Source organism: Sminthopsis crassicaudata, chromosome 5 (assembly GCF_048593235.1).
Source record: "Sminthopsis crassicaudata isolate SCR6 chromosome 5, ASM4859323v1, whole genome shotgun sequence".
Lineage (NCBI taxonomy): Eukaryota > Metazoa > Chordata > Mammalia > Dasyuromorphia > Dasyuridae > Sminthopsis > Sminthopsis crassicaudata.
Genome location: NC_133621.1, coordinates 18,339,695 through 18,362,973, shown reverse-complemented (window position 1 = coordinate 18,362,973; position 23,279 = coordinate 18,339,695). Strand labels below are relative to the sequence as shown.

The 23,279-nt window shown below is 45.2% G+C and overlaps 1 protein-coding gene across 2 annotated transcripts in view; it reads left to right on the top strand.

Moving 5' to 3' along the window:
• The window catches only part of ANO10 (anoctamin 10), a 165,320-nt gene that overhangs the window by 8,092 nt on the left and 133,949 nt on the right, over positions 1-23,279 (top strand). For both annotated transcript variants that reach the window (XM_074266962.1, XM_074266963.1), the window contains exons 2-7: positions 8,370-8,522; positions 11,648-11,845; positions 12,363-12,497; positions 14,639-14,758; positions 18,224-18,796; positions 19,535-19,590. In XM_074266962.1, the coding sequence (XP_074123063.1) occupies positions 8,384-8,522; positions 11,648-11,845; positions 12,363-12,497; positions 14,639-14,758; positions 18,224-18,796; positions 19,535-19,590 (1,221 nt within the window). In that variant the 5' untranslated portion in view covers positions 8,370-8,383. The remainder of the gene's footprint in view (positions 1-8,369; positions 8,523-11,647; positions 11,846-12,362; positions 12,498-14,638; positions 14,759-18,223; positions 18,797-19,534; positions 19,591-23,279) is intronic.

The window sequence follows — 23,279 nt, the reverse complement described above, 5'->3', positions numbered from 1 at the left end:
ATGTCTGGAAATCAAGGTGGAGGACTTCGGTCTGTGAGGCTGGAGGGAGACATGGGAGGGGCATCCAGGGGGAACAGGTCTTCATTGTACTCAGAGAGGGTTTGAAAAGGGCAGGGAATCCGATGTTTTCAGAGCATTCACACCTTAGAAATGGGCAAAGGCTACAAATCAGGCCTTGAGTCATGGTCTGTTGTCTAACCTTGATATTGCAGATTAAAGAAAAATAGTTCCCGGGTACATTTCCCTCCAGCACAGCCTGGAAGAAGTGGGCTCTGCCTCTGACAGAGGGCTCTGGGCTGGGCTCTGCTGACAGCCACATTGAAGAATCCCAGAAGGAAGATCCTTTGTCCAGGGATCACTGCTCCATCCCAGGGATTAGTCCCATTCCCATTTGGATCCCTTCCCTTGGGGTGCACCCTGAAGATTGCTTGTGGGGTCATTACACACCAGCCAGCACTGATTAAATGCCTGCTGTGTGCCCACTGGGTCCTCTGCTAAAACACAAAGGGGGGCCCTGCCCTTCAGGTGTTCACGGTGGGACGGGGCGAGGCACATGCAAACTTAGCTCTGTTCCCACAGGATAAATTCAGAAGCAGGACTGGGGAGCCCTTTGTGCCAGGGGTGGGATCTCAGTTGAACCACAGAGGGAGACAGGCAGAGAAAGTGCCTGGCAGTCTATGCTGGGGGCTTAATGGTAGGAACGGGAATTGGGCAGGAAGGCCTGCCAGCCTCCCAGGCCACCTCAGGCACGTTTTATTTTCCCTCTTTAGTTTTTGTACATATTTTATCCTTCCTCCTAGAGTGGAGACCTCCTGAGAGTTATCCGAGTCCTATCTCTTGGTAGCTCCACCAGGCCTAGCGTAGGCAGCCTAGGTAGGCCCTTCAGGGGTCTACCTAGCATGGTGCTTTAGGCATTGTGCATTTTGGAAGAGATTTATTTGTAGCCTCCAAAGCAAGAAGGAATTTAGGATGGTCAAGGACACCCCGCCAGTGGTCAGTGACCATATGCACCCTTCCAACTGGTATCTGGAGGAGGTGGGGGCAGGCTCACTCCCTGTGGTGAAGGGGAGGGGCACTCTGCCAATGTGGAGCGTGAGCCGTGGGCAGCAAGCGAGCAAGACTCTGGTGGGGAGGACCCAGGATCCCCGAGCTGAAGCTGGAAGATCCTCTGAAGCCATCTGATCTGTTCATCCTACAGGGAAGGAAACTGAGGGGAAGTAGGGCAGGTGGGTGGTGCGGGGGCCGGACCTCACAGAAAATGGGACCTTGGAGGAGAGATGCCGAGGCAGAAGGGACAATTTGTCTTGTCCTTGTCAGGGACTACGAGGCGAATGGGAGGCAAAAGTCGGGCCAGAAGGGAAGCTTGTGTTCCCTGGGGCTTCTCCTCCCTGGGGAAGTTTGGGGAGGGAAGATCTTGAGTTCCGTTTTGAGCATGTGGAGTTTGGGAAATCCTTGGGGAGATCCAAAAGGGAGCTGGTGATATAAGGATGGAGCTCTCTGGGGGTTAGTGTTGAATACATAGGCCTGAAGGTCATCTCAGTAGAGATAAGTGAGTCTATGGAAGCTGACAAGACCAGCAAGCAGCAGCAAGCACGAGATGGTGGGGAATGGGGTGTCCAGGGAGTTAGGGGTGCCCAGGGTAGTCAAGAACTAGCGCCTCAGGCAGCAGGGCTTCTCAGTCACCTCGCAGAAGGCTACCTGTCCTCCAGCTCTCCCCTGTGGCTCCCCTGTCACATGCCCAGCAGCTAAACCCTGTAAAAGCATCGCGGCATGGGCCCATTGGTGAATTAGGGAGGGTGTCTAACGCAAGGTGGGATGGGTGGGTGAACATTGCAGTGGCGAGGCAGGCCCTGAGAAGGGCTTGGGACTTGGTCAGGTGTCCAAGATGCAAGGGCCCCCCACTGGATTCTGGGCCATGGCTGATCATCTTTTTTTTTTTTTTTTTTTTTTTTTTTAATTAATTTTATAATTATAACATTTTTTTTGACAGTACATATGCATAGGTAATTTTTTTTTTTTTTTTACAACATTATCCCTTGTACTCCCTTCTGTTCCAAATTTTTCCCCTCATTCCCTCCACCCCCTCCCCTAGGTGGCAGGCATTCCCATACATATTAAATATCTTATAGTATATCCTATGTACTATATATGTGCAGAACCGAATTTCGTTGTTGTTGTTGCAAAGGAAGAATTGTATTCGGAAAGTAAAAATATTCTGGGAAGAAAAACAAAAACAAACAAACAAATAAAAAAATTCTAACAGTTTTCACTTATTTCCCAGTGTTCCTTCTCTGGGTGTAGCTGATTCTGTCCATCATTGATCAATTGGAATTGGATTAGCTCTTCTCTATGTTGAAGATATCCACGTCCATCAGAATCCATACTCATACAGTATTGTTGTTGAAATGTATAATGATTCCCCTAGTTTTCATTTTACTCAGCATCAGTTGATTTAAGTCTCTCCAGGCCTCTCTGTATTCCTCCTGCTGGTCATTTCTTACAGAGCAATAATATTCCATAACCTTCATATACCATAATTTACCCAACCATTCTCCAATGGATGGACATCCGTTCATTTTCCAGTTTTAGCCACTACGAAAAGGGCTGCCACAAACATTTTGGCACATACAGGTCCCTTTCCCTTCTTTAGTATTTCTTTGGGATATAAGCCCAGTGGTAGCACTGCTGGGTCAAAGGGTATGCACATTTTGATAACTTTTGGGGCATAGTTCCAAATTGCTCTCCAGAATGGTTGGATTCTTTCACAACTCCACCAACAATTCATCAGTGTCCCTGTTTTCCCACATTCCCTCCAACATTCATCATTATTTGTTCCTGTCATCTTAGCCAATCTGACAGGTGTGTAGTGGTATCTCAGAGTTGTCTTAATTTGCATTTCTCTGATCAGTAGTGATTTGGAACACTCTTTCATATGAGTGGAAATAGTTTCAATTTCATCATCTGAGAATTGTCTGTTCATATCCTTTGACCATTTTTCAATTGGAGAATGGCTTGATTTCTTATAAATTAAAGTCAATTCTCTGTATATTTTGGAGATGAGGCCTTTATCAAAACCTTTAACTGTAAAAATGTTTTCCCAATTTGTTACTTCCCTTCTAATCTTGTTTGCATTAGTATTGTTTGTGCAGAAACTTTTTAATTTGATGTAATCAAAATCTTCTATTTTGTGATCAATAATGATCTCTAGTTCTCCTTTGGACACAAATTCCTTCCTCCTTCACAAGTCTGAGAGTAAACTATCCTGTGTTCCTCTAATTTATTTATGATTTCGTTCTTTATGCCTAAATCATGGACCCATTTTGATCTGATCTTAGTATGTGGTGTTAAATGTGGGTCCATATGGCTGATCATCTTGACTTTTGTCTCACCATGGACTTCGATGTCTTAGGAAGAGAGAAACTGCCTCATTTAAATCCAACTCATGTGCAAGTCCAGATATGACTCTAATATCACTGGTCCTCTTCAAAAAGAAATCATAGCTGGACAAGAGAAGGTCTAGGGACACATGGGGTTAATGGGAACCAGCCCAAGAGACCGAACGGGCCATACAGATGGGAGAATCTGGAAAGCAGGCTCAGGGAGACCCAGTAAGGAGAGAATGGAGAGAACAGTGTCAGGGAGACCCAGCAAGGGGAGAATGGGGAGTATCTGGGAAGAGCAGGGTCAGAGGAGGACATCAGGAAGAGTCAGTGTCAGGGAGAAAAAAGTCACAGAAAACAAGGCTGAGTCTTGAGACCAAGCCATTGGACCTGACAGGTCTGACTTTGGTAGGAGCAGTTTTCACTGAATGATGGGTTAGGAGCCAGACTGCAGAGGGTTTAGGAGAAAGGCAGAAGAATGTGGAAGAACCAAGGAAAGAGAGAAGAGGGTAGGATCAAGGAACCACCTTTTAAAGATGAGGGAGACATGGACAGATTTATAGGCTTCAGGGAAGGAACCAATTAGGAGGCATCAAAGGTGGAAACGGGGAGCTAGTGGGTGACCTGTTAGACAAGGGGGAAGGGAACGGCGGCCGGAGTTTGTGTAGGTGGATCGGCTCTAGCTGGAGTGAAGTAGGGGATGGTGGGAGATGTCTGGAGGAGGGGAAGTGCTTGGCAGTAGCCTCCTGTTTTGTTTTGTTGTGCGAAGTGTGAGGCAAAGTCTTTGGCTAAGAAGGGAGTGGACTTGAGGAGAGACCAGAAGTAGATAGTACGAGTGAACTGCTTAGGGAGGAACAGACTGTTTGCAGCTAGGGACAGCGAGGTGGTGGAGTGGACAGAGCATTAGACCTGGAGTCAGGAAGACCCTGAGTTCAGATTCTGCCTCAGACACTTTCTACCTGTGTGACCCTGGGCAGTTCCTTTCACCCTGTTTGCCTCAGTTTACTCATCTGTAAAGTGAGTTGGAGAAGGAAATGGCTAACTAGTATCTGCCTAGAAAATCCCAAATCGGTTCACGAAGAGTGGAAAATGACTGAACAGCAACAGTGATTAATAAGGAATCTTAATCACAAGACCAGATTTCTCTTGATCACCGCACTCAAGAACTCCTACCAAGTTTGCATTGAACTCCTGACCCCATACTGGAATCTACTGTACCATCCCCAGTTCTCCATGTTCTTTATAGCGGTACCAAAAGGTGCTTTATCAAATGCTTGTTAAAATCTAAGCAAATAATAGAACATCCCCCCGATCTTCCAGGTTAGTAACCTGGTAAAAAAGGAAAGAATCTCAGTTTAACCCGATCTGCGCTGGATGAAGCCGTGCTGCATTTGGAGTGATTTCTGCTTCCTTTTCTCAATGTTTATTGACCAATTTTTTAAAGATCTTTTCCATTATTTCCCCAGAAACTGAAGTCAAGCTCACTAACCGGCAGTTTGAAGGCCTTTCTTCTCCCTCTCTTCCCCTCCCTTTCCCTCTCTCTTTTCCCCCTCCTCTTTCTTCTCTCACCTCTCCTGCCTTTCTCTCTCCTTCCCTTCTCCTCTCCTCTTTCAATCAAAAGGCTAATCCTGGTACTCCCTTCTTCATAGAGTTGTCATGAAGAGAAGAGACTGCAAAACTAAATATGTGCTAAGTATGAAGGGACAGTCAATCAACCCTTCAACAGCTAGCTGCTTATTAAGTGCCAGATGCCTTGTGCTTGGCTCGGAGATACTCTCATGGGCCCTACGTTCTAGAGGCAGCTGAGTGGTGTAGTGGAGAGAGGCCTAGATCTGGGGTCAGGAAGGCCTGAGGTCAAATCTAGCCTCAGATGCTGAAAAAGAAATATGTCTACCTCAGTTTACTCATCCTTAAATTAGGGATAATAATAGTCTCTCCTTCCCAGCCCCTTGTGATACTGTTTATGAAGCAGTTTGCAAACCTAAAAGTGCTCTAAAAATGCTATCATTCTATTGGCAGAGACAACCAGTTTGTATATGAAAATCTACATGCAACCAAAAAACAAAATAAACACAAGGCAGAAAGGAAAGGGGTTGGAATATCAGTTTGAGAAACAAGGAAGGGGAGCAGTGTGGGTTGAGGTTGTAAAGGTAGCCAGGACCAGGTCTTAAAGGGCTTTAAAAGTCAAACCCTGGAGAGACTCACTTAGTGGGAACCAGCCCAGGAGACTGAACAGGCCATACAGGTGGGAGAATGGGGAGAGCAGGGTCAGGGAGACCCAGCGAAGGGAGAATGGGGAGAGCAGGGTCAGTGTGACCCAGCAAGGGAGAATGGGGATGCTAAGTGAAATAAGCCGAACCAGGAGACCATTGTACATGGCAACAGCAAGATCTACAATGATCGATTCTGATGGACAGGACTTTTCAACAATGAGATGAGCCAGGCCAGCTCCAGTGGTCTTGTGAGAGAAAGCCATGTACACCCAGAGAGAGGACTGTGGACACTGAATGTGGATGACACAGCCTTTTCACGCTTGTTGCTGTTATGTGCTTGCATTTTGTTTTCTTATTTTTTGCCTTTTTAATCTGATTTTCTTGTGCAGCATGATATTTGTGAAAATATGTATAGAAGAACTGCACATGTTTGACATATTTTGGATCACTTGCCATATAGGGGAAAGGATAAGAGGGAGGGAAGAAATTGGAATACAAGGTTTTGTAAGTGAATATTGAAAATTATCCATGTATATAAATAGATTAGAGGAACAGAGGATAGTCTGCCTCTCAGACCTGTGGAGGAGGAAGGAATTTATGACCAGAGGAGAACTAGAGATCATTATTGATCACAAAATAGAACTTTTTGATTACATCAAACTAAAAAGTTTCTGCACAAACAATACTAATGCAAACAAGATTAGAAGGGAAGTAACAAATTGGGAAAACATTTTTACAGTTAAAGGTTCTGATAAAGGTCTCATTTCCAAAATATATAGAGAACTGACCCTAATTTATATGAAATCAAACCATTCTCCAATTGATAAATGGTCAAAGGATATGAACAGACAATTCTCAGATGATGAAATTGAAACAATTTCCACTCATATGAAAGAGTGTTCCAAATCACTATTGATCAGAGAAATGCAAATTAAGACAACTCTGAGATACCACTACACACCTGTCAGATTGGCTAAGATGACAGGAACAAATAATGATGAATGTTGGAGGGGATGTGGGAAAACTGGGACACTGATACATTGTTGGTGGAGTTGTGAAAGAATCCAACCATTCTGGAGAGCAATCTGGAATTATGCCCCAAAAGTGATCAAACTGTGCATCCCCTTTGATCCAGCAGCGCTACTACTGGGCTTATATTCCAAAGAAATACTAAAGAAGGGAAAGGGACCTGTATGTGCCAAAATGTTTGTGGCAGCTCTTTTTGTTGTAGCTAGAAACTGGAAACTGAATGGATGTCCATCCATTGGAGAATGGTTGGGTAAATTGTGGTATATGAAGGTTATGGAATATTATTGTTGTATAAGAAATGACCAACAGGAGGAATACAGAGAGGCCTGGAGAGACTTACATCAACTGATGCTGAGTGAAATGAGCAGAACCAGAAGATCACTGTACATTCAATGCTGTATGAAGATGTATTCTGATGGAAGTGGAAATCTTCAACATAAAGAAAAGCCAACTCACTTCCAGTGGATCAATGATGGACAGAAACAACTACACCCAGAGAAGGAACACTGGGAAGCGAATGTAAATTGTTAGCACTACTGTCTATCTACCCAGGTTATATGTACCTTTGGAATCTAATACTTAATGTGCAACAAGAAAATGGTATTTACACACATATATTGTATCTAGGTTATACTGTAACACATGTAAATTGTATGGGACAGCCTGTCATCGGGGGGAGGGAGTTAAGGGAGGGAGGGGATAATTTGGAAAAATGAATACAAGGGATAATGTTATAAAAAAAAATTACTCATGCATATGTACTGTCAAAAAAAATTTTATAAATAAAATTAAAAAAAAAAGAAAATTATCCATGTATATATTTTGAAAATGCTTTAATTAAAAAAAAAAAATGAAACAAAAGTAGTTTAGATTTTATTCTAGAGGTAGGAGGGGCCTTGGGCCAGATCGGCACATAAAGCCTCTGGCAAGTGGGAGGTGGGAGGTGGGAAGAGAGTCTCTTGTAATAGTTCAGGTGAAAGGGGATGAGACCTGATCTAAGGTGACAGCGGACAGGAGGGTGATGGAGGTAGGGAGAGGGAGGAGCGGAGGGGGGCCCAGGAGTAGAAGAAACAGGGAAATGTGGAAGATGGGGGGGTTGGGAGGAAAGTTCTGTTTGGAGCACCTGTCACTCAGTTTGGATTTCACAAGAAACTGCTGGTGATTCATGACTGTTGTTCAGCTGGGTCTGGCTCTTTGGAAGCTCATTTGGGGTGCTCTTGGCAGAGACACTAGGTAGTTTGCTATTTCCTTCTTCATTTTACACATGAAGAAACTGAGCCAAGCGGGGTGAAGCAACTGGCCCAGGGTCACACCGCGGGGGAGTGTCTGAGGCCCGATCTGACCTGACACCATCCAGGGGCTCTCTGTGGGCAGGGTATGGCACAGACTAGAGATGTTAACTAAACCCATGGCAAGTGATGTGTATAAGGGGGAAGAGAGCCTTGGAGAGAGGCCCAACAGATAGCGGCTGCTAGAGGGAGGATTATTTAGCAAAGGAGACTGAGAAAGGCAACCCCGAGAGAATATTGGGTAAGGAAGGGCAGTCAGCCATATTGGATGCCTTCAAGAGGGCAAGAGGAGACCTATAAAAAGTTTGCAGATTGGGCAATGAAGATAACATTGGTAACATTGGAGAAAACTTTGTTTTTCAAAAATGGCATTGAACTGAGGCAACAAAGGACCACTATATTCATGTCTTCTGTCCTGAGCAGATGTCAACTTTTTAAATTTATTTTTTATTTTTTAGCAAATTGTCCAAAGATGAAAGTGACCTTATCTGCCCTTGATACTTCGGAGTCTTTTTTCAAGCCTTTAGTAATCATAGAACTTGCCCGAGATGTCAAAGAAGAGACCAGGAGGTGGTTGGAGAAAAAAATTAGTGATAAAAAGAAAAATGGAGGTGAGTAAACAAGTTTTAGTTTCAATCTGAATTGCTAAAAAATACTTTGGGAAGTGTGTTTTTTTCCAGTTACTGTTAATGGCCTTTTAAAGTTCTACTTATAAATAGATGCAGTACTTAAAATGGACTTGATTCATCCCATAGTTGTTGATTTCTTCTAAGAAGTGTAAAAATCAGCTCTCCATCTAACAGGCAAGAGGACAAATATGGGAAAAGTGAACTATGAGGAGGAGTCCTTCTATCAGATGAATGGATTTTTTCTTAGCTATTTATCTTGAATGTACTCAATTTTTTGCACGTCATCATGACATATACCAAGATAATGCCCGATACGGTGTCAAGGTTTCTGTAATTTAATGCTGGCAACATTTTTCTTCATGTTTGTGAATTGAGCCACTTTGGAGTAAATTGATTTATTGACTTTCAGAATGGTGACAATTAAATCATCAGGGAGAGACAGTACCAGGAAAGTTGTCACAAGGCAGTATGTGATTAATTGTAAGTTTAATTATTTAGCCAATGATTGATAGATGAATTCAGAGGAAGGAAAGCAGTAAGAAACAAGTCAGATTTGGACTTGAAGATGCTGAAGATGCTGAAGGATGCTGGGAATACTGAGGTTTCTGGCTCGTTGGTCATTGTGCCAAACTGTCCTCCACAGAATTAGAGCAGTTCCCGACTCCACCAGGAAGTGCTGGTATCTTAGTTTTTCCACGTTACTTTCAGACAGTCGTTAAGGATTTATTACACACCTGCTATGTGCCAGGCACTGTGCTATACTCCGGGGTACAGTCCCCGCCCTCAGGGAGGTCACATCTGGCCCTTTATTTTCCTACCTCTCCAGTCTTGCCTTTTACTCCCTTCCCAGCAATCCTGGCTTCCCCTTGCACATCCTACCTGTCTTCTATTTCCCAACTCTCTGTCTCCTCGCTCACCTCCACCTCTTGGCTATGCTGGTTTCCTTCAAGTCTTATCTCAAACCCCACCCTCTACGAGAGGAGCCTAAATGCCAGTGCTTTCCCTGATGATTGCCCCCTGGGTCGGGCTCTATCTCGTAGGTACCTAATGGCTTGCATGGGGTCTCTGTGGTTAGTGGTTAGACTCTGAGGTGGAACGGGCCCTAGCCCTAGTAGAATGCAGGGCTCAAAGGAAGCACTTAATACTTTGGTCACTGATAAGGAGAAATATAGGGGCAGGCTCTCCAGGGAATAGAGTGAGGTGAACAAGTTCCTAGTAAATTCAACATAGAAATGTAAATCCCAAACTGTAATGAGCTACACTAATTTGCTAAAAATCTTAGTAGAGCATATGCCTTTTCAAGTGAATAATCTGGCTAGTCATTGATACAACTGAACACTCAAGTCAAAGTTTATTTATAATGTTGATAATACTGAGTTGATCATATAAATAAGAAGAAAATCTTTCTATTTTCTACAACAACCAAGTAATAAAAATATTCTCTAAATTGAGATTGAATTTAACTGCTAGTACATTTGGCTGAAGGCTCTGTTTAGATAGTGATAACAGTGGATTAAAAAAAAAAAAAAAAAAGATAATTCTGACCCTCAACTAATTGGTTTGGGCCATTTATTGCCCCCAAACTTTATTCCAGGTATTATGATTTCAAGGTTTACGTGAAAGTTTTTTGCATAAACTAAAGAAGGCATAATTAATATATGTAAATGAAAGGGCCCAGAGAAATCGGTGGGTAAGTGATGGATGACTGGTTCTTAGTCTGTTGTCAATGCTAGGCAGCTTGTGGTGGGGAGAGCGTTGGCGTTGGAGATAGGATGATGTAGCTTGAAGTCCTGCTCTGACACGTGCCAGTGGGGTGACCATGGCGCAAGTCATAGTCCGTGAAGACTTCAGGCTTCTATCTGAGATTCTGAGTGACAGAGCAGTTACCTCTCTGCCTTGGTAAAGAGACTTTCCAAGTTGGGAATCCCTTATACCTGTGAAATCACAGGGTGTCTGGATCAAAAATCAAACAAGGTAAAAAAAAAAAAAAAAGCCATTTGGATTATCAAAATTCAGAAAATAAACTATTCTCTCCCCCCCCCCAATAAGTATTGCAACTGTCTTTTTATTTGTGCAGATCATCAAAATCCTGTCCTGCTGAATGGTCCTGCTACAAATCTTCCATAAAAAAGTTTTTTGTAAGGATTCCTGTCTTTCATATATGTTTATAAGCTTCCCCCCCCCCCTGAAAAAAACCTATTCATTTGAAAAACTGACACTTCGTTAGGAAGAGGCAAGAGAAAGCCTGAATCTGTCTTGTTGGAGGCGGCGCTAGGGGACGGAGCATTGGTCCTAGGTGTTGGGCAGCCCCTCTGTTTCCCAGCTCTGAGAAATTGGGGGAAGACACTGCACCTTGAGGAGCCCTTGGCTCAGTTTTGCTAATATTTGGAATAGATTCTCTCTTGTTGAATAACTGAGGTAGAATATGTAGCAGCTCAGTGGTTCCTAAGCCAGGACACTCCTAGCTACTGTTGTAGGGTCCTCTTGCCTAGATGACCTCGGGGGAGACCCATGATTCTCACTGCTCAGGGGAGGCCAGAAGCAGGAGATGAAGCCTGGTCTCTCCTGGTTTCCACTGTCCTGTTGGACTGCCCCCCCTCCCCACAATTCACTCTTTGTAGGCCAGGAAGCACCAATGGAGTTAGAAATAAAAATGGCTTTTCTTTGTGTCACACTCCCCTGCGTCACCCGCAGCTCTGTGAAGTAGGGCCCATTAAACCCATGTCCAGATGACAAAATGGAGGCTGAGAAAAGTTTGCCCACTTTGTAGCTCCTGCGCCTAGCACCCAACTTGTTTATTGTTTAATTGGTAAAGTGGCTTGTTCACGTGTCCAAGGGCATTTCTTGCATTTGATGGCCCATACAATGGATTCCAACATGCTAGGGCTTGGTTGTTTTTTGCTGTGGGATTTGTTTTTTGGATTTTTTTTTAACTTTTTAATTCATTTTCCTTTTTATCTGATTTCTTTTATCAGAGATTTGCTTATTTGAAAGTCTGGTGTAGGTAGGAAAAAAGGTAAATGTCTCTCTCTCTTTTTTTTTCTAAGGAAAAAAAAACACATTTCCTTTTTTTACTGTCATTTGACTTGTCTGCTTTTTATTTGAAGGTGCCCAGTTGCTGATAAGACCCTTGATTGAGAAGTGTGAAGAACAAACCTTGGAGAGTCAGAATGTGTATCTCATTGGCGCCTCTACAATCAGGTTGCTGCTCGGAGCAGAATCGGTGGGGTTGGTGAAGGAATGCAATGATAACACCATGAGAGTGTTCACCTATGAGACCAGGCAGAACTTCAAAGGCTTCAGTGGTGAGTTCCCCAAGTCCTAGCGGAAGATACTTGTAACCTGGGCAATATGGCGGATGGGTACGTCAGGTGGGGATTGCACCCTGGGAAGAGTGTTGTATTTGTAGGGCATGAAAAGCACAGATCATAAATCTCAGGGGTCTGAAAGGGGTCTCAGGAGCCGGCTCCCAGGAGGGGAAGGCCTTTGTCCTAAGTCGCACAAGGAGTAATCATCTAAAGTGGAATTTGAACTCAGGTTCAGTGACTCCTCTGGTCATTGGGCCATGCCACTTGTTAATGACTTCAGTTTTCCTGCTCTCCTGTAACGTCTGGGATATTCTACTTGCTTATTTGTTTTTTCAGTTTGAATCCTAATTGAGTTTCTTTTTGGGGTTATTGTTTCAGGGTTCTAAAGTAACTGGGACAGTATCACTAAATGGGGTTATTGTTTCAGGGTTCTAAAGTAACAGACAGTATCACTGAATTTTACCTTTGAACTTTTTGAACTTTTTAAAGTGGGTTTTTTTTTTTTCTGTTTTAGATGACAATGATGATTTCCTCACGATGGCTGAGTGTCAGTTTATTATCAAGCATGAACTTGAAAATCTTAGAGCAAGAGATGAAAAGATGATCCCTGGATACCCCCAGGCCAAGCTCTATCCAGGAAAATCTATCCGTAAGTTGTTCAGTTACTTAAATGTCACATTTTTCAGTACTTTTGAGAACAGAGAATCCAAAGGGAAGCTTCCTACTGGTGTAGCCAAAGAGTCTTCTTACTTAACATAGTTTCTTTGAACTATGAATGATTATCTTTTGGTTCCTGTTTTTATTTTGAATTTTTATTTTTAAAGCAGCCCATTTGCTTGGATGAGGTTCTGCTTTTGAATCCAGAATTTTCTGAGTTCTCAGAGTGTGCCAGATAATGTATACCTACCTTAGATTTTAGTACGGACACAAATTGTGGGTAACATACCAGTCCGCCAGCCATTCCCCAGGTGATTATGGTACCCAAATGCTGTGCTGGAAGTTATGATCAGGGATCCCAAGAGTAGCACGTGGGTAGGAGGGCTTCACGGTGACAAAGCCCTTCACCTAAAGGACGTACCTTCCCTCGGGAAGTTGGCTGTCTAGCTACAGAACACGCTTATACATGAAGAAAGACTGAGTGCTTACACAACTGCACCTGAGATTAATAGGAAGCTTGCCTTTATAAAGCAACTTTTAAATGAAGATGCCAGTTTTCTCTTTCAGAGAGATCTCTGTTAAGTAGCAGGCAGGTCATCAGCCATTATTTCTGGGCATTTACCCTAAAGAGTGGCTGTTCATTTGTTTGTAACTGTGTGTCAGATGAAAATAGCATTTAAGTTGTCCGACCTGGGCATTTCAGGCCTGCTCCATTCTCCTGCACAGATGAGTCTTCTTAGGCCCATGGCAGTCTCTAGCCCCCGCCCCCCAAGTGCGCCCCATCTCATCTGCTCTTGGAAGCTAAACAAGGTCGGGCGTGGTTAGTACTTGGATGGGAGACATCCTTTATCCTGTTTAAGGGAGGGAAAAAGCATCGCATGATGTGGCAGCTGAGGAGCAGAGGGGACCTCTCTTAGGTTATGAGCCCACCTTAAGCAAAGACCCCCAGAGGCTTCCAGCCCAGTGCTGGGAGATGTGGCAGAAGTGGGTCTGTACCAGGAGGGAACTGCAGCAGTTGTAGACAAAGACAGCTCTGGTTGACTGGAGAGCATCAGAGGCTGACCCGAGTCACTCCTTTTAGAAGAGGGCCCTGCGGTTCCCAGGGAGCCCAGACATTGTTATTCCCACTTCATACCCAGGAGGCTGCAGAGCTGGGACAGAGGAGGCCTGGTGGCCAGTGAGGTCCTGGAGGTGAGAGGAGTCTGAGTCAGGACAAGTCACCTCCTCAGGCTTCCCCTCCTTAAATGAGGGGATCAGGTAGCGTCCAGCTTCCACTCCACGGGCTTGTTACCCATGAGCCCAGCTAGGTCTATGCTACCCCTCCTTGGGGTAAAAACAGTCACTCATGATCAAGAAGACAGTGTTGGTGCAGTCAGTTGGTCAGTGCCAAGCCCAGAACCACGATGGCGGCCTTGGGAAGGACCCCGACATTGTGGCCGCTTGGGGGTTGGGACAGATCTGGAGCCATCCACCCTGGTGGGCAGACCCTCAACTCCGCCCCTCCCCATCCTGTAGCTTGTCTGGCTTCTTCCATACATCCAGACAAAATCTCACCTGCGCTCCTCTTCTTTAGTCCCTTCTGGGGTCCTCTCTAGGATGGGCTAGGATGGGGTCCTCGAGGGCTGGCTGCCCACCTGCTTGTCCCAGGCAGTGGGGAGGGAGCAGAGCCACATTCATTCTTCTTTATGGGAAAAGACTTATTCTATATTAGGGCCTGATGGAAACCAGATCAGGTTGCTGGGTGATAAAAAGGGGGCAAGGTCTCTAGAGAAACGAGTCCCCTGTGGCTCTTACCTGATGCAGGGTGAAGAGGAGAGAGGCTGAGAACTAGGCCAGAGCCCCCAGGGTGCCCCACGGCTCAGACCTTCATTGGCAGTGGCCAGGACAAACAGCTCAGGGGTTTCCCCTTCTTTCCTTCTCTCTTGGCACAAGACATTCTCAACTGGCCCTGAAAACAGGAAGGGACAGGAGCAGCCTGGAAGGGAAGATTTGCTTTAGATTGGGGATGGTAAAACATGGTGGACGACTGCCTCCAAGTGCTCAGGGAGCCCTCGGGCCAAGGGGGCCTGTCTGGGCCAGGGGTAGGTGGGCTGCTCTGCTCATGTCCTCCCATGTTTCTCCTTCCTTTCTCAGTGAGGAGATTACTCACTTCTGGCCTCGTGACCCAGTTCTTCCCCCTGCATGACAACGAAGCTCTGAAAAAGCTCGAGAGCACGTGGTACAACCGATTCAAGCTGAAGTACCAGCCTTTGGGTATGTCTGAGGGCCGGTGCCCCCTGCGGTCCCTACAGGGCACCCTTCTCCTAGGAAGGCCTCTTGGTGGCAGTTGTGTTTGGGGACCCACCTGGCTCTCTGGGGGGGGGGGACTGTGAAGAGAGCCAGGAGGTGAGGGGTTGCCCAGCAAGAAGCAGCTTCCCTTGGGCCACTTGGATCCAGGTTTGTGAGGAAGCAGAAGGGCCCCTCTCCCACCCCTCAGTGTTTGGGAAGGGTGGCCACAGTGAGAGGGGGGAAGAGGTCAAGCAGACTCCTCTTTCTCTTGCTTCCCTTTTGTCAGCCAGGGAGAATAACATTGGGGTTGGTAGGACAGAACAAAAAAGGTCAGCAGGGACCTGAGACCCAAGGTAAAGAGGGGAAGACTAAGAAAACAACTAATGGATACAGAGGAAGGTTAGAGGGGAAGACCCCAGAACTTGGGGGGGGGTGGCTGAATCTGCTTGGGAAGTGGAGCTGAAACTGAACCAGGGATCCAAAGAGTCAGAGAACAGGGCAGTCAGGGAGGGGAGCCAGGGCAGAAGTGGGGCTCATTCTGTTATCTCATTCTGCATTCTGAGAAGTTCCCCTCACTATCAGAAAGTCAGTCTCATGGTTCATCATCAGTCCTGTGGAATCATCGTGAGTCTTTCACAGTTGTTTGCCTGTCCCACATTGCTGATTGGATAAATTGTTTTCCGGATTCTATTTACTTCCCTTAATGTCAGTTCATACACGTCTCCCCAGCTATCTTCTTAACCCGATTTTTACTGCGCACTCTCATTCCATCACATTCATGAACCATCTTTTCAGATTGTTCACGCATTCACTGATAGATGGGCCTCTCCTCAGATTACCCCTCTTTGAAACCTCAAAAAGTAGCTACTCGTATCCTTAATTATATTTTGTTTTGCCTAGGACTACTTCCGGCCTTAATCTGCCTTCCCTTTGGTTTCCTCTTCTCCTTCTTGCCTTTCCCTTCCATCTCCCTGTTGAATGAAGTGCACCTCTCTAGGTAACTGTTTTCTTCCTTCCTTTGATGAGTTCAAAGAAGAATACGGCTCTAGTGTCACCAGCTCCCCTCATGCCCTCTTCCTTGTTTACACAGATGCTTCCTTACACACCTTGATGACATGAGGTAATTTCCCTTTGTCTCCTTCCTCTCCTTCCCTCTGCTCAGGGTATTTCGCATTCCCTCCTTTTCTATTCTTCTTTTATGATTATTAAGACAGAACAATTCCCAGCTCTTATCTGTCCCTCCATGACTCCTGCAGGGGTTAGAGGGAACACATGTATCATCTCCCACATTGAATGTTAGTAATTTATCCTTGTTTAGCCCCTTATGGTTGTTTATTCCTCTATCCCTTTTGAGATTTGCACTTCCAGACTTTTCTGAACTCTGATCTTTTGATCAAGAATTCTGGGAAATCCTTTATTTCATTAAAAATCTATTTTTCCTCCTATATTGCTGAGTATTGATGAGTAGGTTATTCTTGACTTGTAAGTTCATATCTTTTGCCTTTTGAAATACTGAAAAATCCAAGCTCTCTGCTCCTTTAAAGTGCTGGCTGCTAATTTGTGTAATTCTTATTGTGGCTCCTCAATCCCTGGAGATGATCTCATTATTTGCTTGCAGAAAATTTTCTTTGACGTAGAAATTCTGGATTTGGGCTCAACATTGTTGAAAGGTTTTATTTTGGAGTTTCTTTCAAGAAGTGACTGGTGGGTTCTCTCTGGCTCCATGTTGCCTTTTGGTTCTAAGAATTGTAGACAGTTTTCTCAAGATTTCTTAAGCTATATATTCTAGGCTCTTTTTTTGGTCATGACGTTTATCTTGTCCAATGATTCTTAAATTTATTCTCCTTACTCTCCAAGTAAATTTTGTATTTTGTTTTTTGTTTCTTTGTTATAAGACTCCTTACATTTTCTTTAAATTTCTTAGGTTTTTTGATTTTGTTTTAATACTTTTTGTTGCCTTTGTGGAGTTATTGACTACTCTTTGGTTCATTCTGATGTTCAGGGAGTTTGTTGCTTGGGCAAGTTTTTTGTTTTTTGGTTTTTTTAAAAATCTCTTGTGCTATAATAATTAATTCATTTTCCAATTCTTTCTTCTATAACTCTAATTTCTTTTTCAATATTTTCCACTAGCACTTCCATTTTGTTTATAGAAACATTTGTACATTCTCTTAAAAACTTTTGCTTCATCTTCTCTAGGAATTCTAGCTAAATTTGTCCCAAGATATGTTTTTTTATTTTTTTTAAGCTTTGTTTATAGATGTTTTGGAGTCATTCTTTTCATTTGAAACTTTTTATTGTGGAATTCTTTCTTTTGTTTGCTTGCTTATTCTCCTAGCCTATTTCCTGACTTCAGACTGGATATTAGGACCAAACTCTGTGCTCCCAAAGGGGTCTGATTGCTGCCCATCTCTACCTCCCAGTTTGAGCTCTTCAGGCTCCTAAAGTTTGGGTTTGGGCCTAGTTAACAGTAGCTGCTGGAGTCAGCCACTAGCGACCACCTGGAAAGCCTTGTTGGTTTAGAACAGCAGAGATCCAGACTCCTCTTTGGTGGGATCTGCTCTGGTTGTTCTTTGCAGGCTTTGGGCTGACCTGGAGCTTGCATCTGAGACCACGTCATGCTCCTGGTGTCCAGGAATAGCTCCTGTCAAGGCCTGAATGAAGATGGCCATGCTCGGTGCTCTGGGCCCCCTATGACAGCTGTGTGGAAAAAGCCGTGGGAGTCAGAGGGTATGAGGTTGGGGGAAATGAAAACCCCCGTTCCTCTTTACAGTGGTAAAGGGAAGAGTGGTACAAGTGGGAACCCTGGCCCCGTCCCGGGATCCTGGAGAAGCTCATCTTGCCAGTTGCAGGCTGAACGTGCCCCTCAAGAACCCAGCTCCTGCAAGGAAAGGGGACTTGATAATTTAGAATTAGAATTATCCTGCCCTCCTTTTTACAGATAGGGGTCTGCGGCTTCCCTTCCCATAGCAGGGGAGCTTAGGAGCTGTGGTGAGAGCCTGCCCTGGGCTCCTGGCCCTCTGCTCTCCCCCCTTGGTCAGGATCTCACTATAATGAATGAATGTCCCCCGACTCCAGAGAGTGCAGGGCAAACCTGGGGCCGGGGATTTGGACCAGGTGCTGCCTGAGATCTGGTCACCATGGGGTGCTCTAATGGGGTTCAGGCCTTGTCCCCCTGAGGGTGAGTGGTGGGCCTCCATTTTTAGCCAGTGATTTCAGAGGTGGGGAGCACCCAGCCTTCCTTGTGGCTCTCTGACAGGAGCCTCGGAAGCAGGTGGGGGTGTGGTCCCAGGTTCTCGGGGGGGCTCATGGAACCTGCTCTCTCCTCCCCCAGCATCCCGAGAGCGAAGGTGCTCTGGGTGAGGTAAAGGGCCGCCTAAGGCCTGAGCGGGGGGGCTGCCCCACCCCCCAGCATGCCGGGCTCAGATCCCTCTGTTGTTTCCCACCCCACAGACGACATCCGCATGTATTTCGGGGAAACCATCGCCCTTTACTTTGCCTTCTTGGAGTACTTCACCTTCGCCTTGATCCCCATGGCGCTCATTGGCCTGCCTTACTACGTGTTTGACTGGGAGGACTACGACAAGTACGTGATCTTTGCCTCCTTCAACCTGATCTGGTCCACCGTGATCTTGGAGGTGTGGAAGCGCGGCTGCGCGCTGATGACCTACCGCTGGGGGACGCTGCTGATGAAGAGGCAGTTCGAGGAGCCTCGGCCCGGCTTCCACGGCGTCCTGGGCGTCAACCCCGTCACTGGCCGGGAGGAGCCCCTCTACTCGAGCTTCAAGAGGCAGCTGCGCATCTACCTGGTCTCGCTGCCCTTTGTCTGCCTCTGCCTCTACTTCTCCCTCTACGTCATGATGGTCTACTTTGACCTGGAAGCCTGGGCCCAGGACCTGCACCGCGACAGCAGCGTCCCCGAGCTGACCAACATGCTGCTCTTCGTGCCCAGCATCATCTACGCCATCGTCATCGAGATCATGAACCGGCTCTACCGCTTCGCCGCCGAGTTCCTGACCTCCTGGGGTGAGAGCCGCCTCTGTCCTGGGTCATTGTACAGAAAGCCGGACTTCCCTGCGGTCGTTCTGGGGGCAGCCGGCTCAGGGACACCTCGGTCCTTGGGTTCTTTGGCTTTCCAAGAAAAGTGTGGATCAGCCAAAACCTTGTGGGAGGCTGCTGGGAATCCCGTAAAGATGTTTCTGACTGGAGTGGGGATCCAGGGCAGCGTCCCTTTATTGTTTTCCTCGGTACCCTCAGCCCCTTAGAAGTATCCCGAGCTCCCTGGATGCTGCCCACTTTCCCCAGGATGGGAAGGTTCAAATGTGGGAGCCTTAGTTTTGGCCCTTTGAACCCCGGGGCTCAGGGCCGGCTCTCGCAGGGGCCCTGGTGGGAGAGCTCTGAGTGAGCACCGTGCCCCCGCCAATGACAGCATTCCTTTTTGCTCCGACTTGCTCAGATTGCTTTTGGAGACAATTCATTACTCAGCCCCTTAATTTATGGAGACTGTACCACCTTAGATATCCTTTCTTATCTCACCATCCAAGCCAATATCACCCCTATTTTCTTTCATTCCCCCCCCTTATCTAAGTGTTTATCTAGTGGTAAGGGAAGGAAGGCTGCACAGTCAGGTCTTTAATGGCTGATGAGAGGCCAGTGCTTGACACGGCGCCGTTAGCCCAGGTGACATTTGTCTGATGTTGTTATTAACTGAATGTTGCTTCTTGTCTGAGGGAGAAATGTGACCATTTCTGATTGCAATTTCAGAGAATCACAGGCTGGAATCTGCCTATCAAAATCACCTCGTCCTCAAGGTGTTGGTGGTAAGTATGGCGGGTTTTTTCTTTGCAATGTTTATTTTGTTTTATTATTTTTGCTGAGGCATTTGGGGTTAGGTGACTTGCCCAGGGTCACGCAGCCAGGAAGAGTTAAGTATCTGAGGCCGGTTCTCCTAACTTCAAGAACCACGTTCTATCCATCGTACTCTTGAACTGCCCCGGAGCTTGGTTTTCTTTATGACAAAAACTCATAACTCCTAGAAATGAATTACAAAGACTTGTTTCCAGTGTATATTGGGGCTGTGTTCTTAATTAAGTTAGGAAAGTAAATAGAATATGAGAAAATACAAATAGGAATGAAATTTGCTGCTAATTTTCAATTATCTAGAAACAATTTATTACAGTTATAGCTTAGCCATAGTCTTAGTTTTCTCATTGGTGACCCCAGAGCCATCGGTTCCTTACTACTTCAACAAGGAAAGAGTTTTGTTATTAAAAACAAAACAAAACAAAACAAAACTAAAAAAAACCCCTATTTACACATAAAAGTTTTAAATCCCCAACTTATGAGTAAGTTTTGTAACAACAATAAGAAAGTCTGCTTTTTGAAATTTGGAACATACTTTCCCATAGAAATAACATGTTAAAAAAAAAAAAGAATAGTTCCCAGGGTAGTCCACAAAAGCTTATTTAACCCACTACCTAATTATGTTTTGTATATTTGCAATAAAAAAAATAGTACAAGACAATATTGTTACAGTACTCACTAATGGTTTAATTAAACAGACAAAACAACAAAATTAAATAAAAATCTTTTCGATTTATCTGGAAAGTTAAGATTTAAGGAAATCTAGTTTAAAAAGATGAGGAAGTAGATAGAAATTTTTATGGCTTTTCTCAGGGCTTTCAACATTGTTTTTCATTAATGTAACTAATTTCATTTAAGATTTAGGGTTTTTTAATGCTTGGTTCACACATATTGCTGCTCTTTCATTTATGCTACATGATTAAGGGCACTTAATTTTTTTTTTTTTTGACTAACAAAGGGAAGGTGGGAAAGAAAAGCCAGGAGAGAGAGAAAGAGAAAGACAGAGAGAGACAGACAGACAGACAGACAGAGATGCTTCCCTAAGGTAACTGAGTTAGGAAAAAAGGGCATAGAAAATACAGGAGAAAGAAAGGAGACCTCTGTGTTAGAAAGAGATAGCGTTGCATGGAATTAACTGAGCTGTATCTGGTGAAAGACACGGTGTGTTCCCAGGAGTCACAGGAAGGATGTTCTTCCTGCCTGCCGCCACGTAGTGCCCTCGGCACAGCGCCCAGGGACAGGGCAGTATGGCACACGGCTTGGCCCATAAGTGCTGCCACCCTGAGGAAGGTGGGCCTTGTAACTTGCTGTCAGTGTAAGGTATTCATAGATCAGAGAGCGCCATTCTGGGTGGGTGGGTTTCAGGGATCTGTCCTATTCCTGTCCTTCATCATCCTAGACAATCAAAAATTGTTAGCACATTTATACCTCATTTGTTTGGAATTCAGCCATGATGGCGGCCTTCGTTGTCTGGGAAACAGTTAAAGAAAGCAAAAGCCACACCTGAAACATACCTGGCCAGTAAAAACGGCTGGCACAAAGTCCATGCTTTAAAGCACATTCAAGTCCTCCCTTGCCTCATTATTCTTACTTTTTATGTCTTCATACAGCCTCAGAAGCAGGAGCCCCGAGTGGGCTGGCAGACTGACCGTTAGGGAGCAGATGAGAGATTAATAGAGGAGTCCTGGGGGGCCGGTCAGTGAAGGACCAAGGGGCTCCAGGGCAGCCTCTTCTGTAGCTGAGCCATCCAGAAAGGTTAAGTTACAGCTGGTCTTCTCTGCCTGAGACAGCAGGACATTTAGGAAAGACCTCTACCCGCTGCTGGCCAGAGGCTGGCAGAAGGGCCTGTGCTTGAGGAGCCAGGAGTCAGGAGCTCTCTTCTCTAGACTCCTGGCCCTGGCCTGGCCCTCGCAAGCAGGCCTGGGCCTACAGGCCTTGGCAGGCCCTGCCTCAGCTTAGCTGGGCCGCACCTCTCGAGATGCCCTTCCTGGCCCTCCCATGTTGCCCCCTGCCCCTCTGTTCCCCTCCTTTCTGGTCTCCCTCCTTATGACTGGGTCGGGAAGCAGCAGCAGGCCTCCCCTGGGTCCCAGTCAGGAGGCTCAGTTGCCAGTGAAGTTGTTGACATCACCTTCAGTGAGAGAAGACAGAGAGATGGGTCAGAAAGGATAGAAGGAGATAGAAAAAGGGGGAAAGGAAAAACAGGTGAGGAGAGGAGGATTCTGGGAAAGTAGAGGGGGAGGGAGGTAAATTTCAGGCTCTCCAGATTTCTCCCATAACAGAACAAATTTGCACCTTTGAGAGAACATAGACTGGGAAAAAGCCAAGAAGATTTGGGGCAGAGCTGGGGTCCTCCGACCCAACCCAGGAAGATCTGAAGAAAGACCTGGGGCTGGGGATTAACCCATGTGAAGTACAAACACTCCGGGCTAGCACTATAGAAAGACGAAGCGGGATCTCCTGGACAAACTGAGGGTGGTTGGAGCCTCAGGACCACTGAGACATTTACCTTGGAGGAGTCGGGGTCTGAGGCTGGGAAGACTCAGGGAACCTCAGCTGATTGGGAACACCAGGCTCAGCTGTACTGCTGAGACATGACCCCGGGGGAGAAGGAGCCAGCACACCGGGAGTGCAGACTAGGGGGGCAGGGATGCACTGGCTGCCAGCACTCAGCAGGAGGGGGGAGCTCTTGGTTTGGGGTTCCAGGTCAGACGGAAAAGCTGAAGGGAACCTTGAGGCACCATCACCCACCTCAGAATTAGAGTGCTTATACTAATACTTCTTATTAAAAAAAAATGAACCAGCAAAGAAGAAAGACCCCCCACCATGGAAACATATTATGGGAACAGGGAAGACCGGGATTCATCTTCAGAGAATACTGAAGTAAAAAAAGCTTCTACTCAAAGAGTAACGTAAAATGGCTCCCTGCCCAGAGAGAATTTATAGAACTCAAAAAAGAATTTAAAAATCAAATGAGAGACATTGAAGAAATACTAAAGAAAAAAATAAAAACCATCCAAGAAAACCAAGATTATGGGGAAAAAAATTAACCAATTAGAACAGGAGTCTCAAAGATAAAAATAACTCTTTGAAAATTAGAATTGGGCAAGGGGAAGCCAGTAAAGTTATGAGAGACAGAAATAACAAAACAGATTATAAAGAATGAAAAAAATAGAACAGAATATGAAAGATCTTATAAGAAAATCTGGAGATCTGGAGAACAGATCAAAAAGAGAAAATGTAAGAATAATTGGATTGCCTGAAAGTTGTGACCAAAAAAAGGACCTTGAGACAGTAACGCAAGAAATAATCCAAGAAAATTGTCCTGGAGTGATAGAACATGAGGGGAAAGTAGAAACAGAAAAAAAATCCACCAATCACTACCTCAGCAAGATCCTTAGTGGAAAACACATAGGAATATTATTGCCAAATTTCAGAAACCCCAGATCAAAGAGAAAATTTTACAAGACACAAGAAAAAAAAAATTTAAACTCTTGGGGCTACAATTAGAATTGTACAGGACTTGCTAGCAACCATAATAAAAGATCATATGTCCTGGAATCATAACTACTGACAATCAAAAGAAGGGTCTACAGCCGAAAATATATCCAGCAAAATTATAATAGTGAATGAGAAAAAATGGACATTC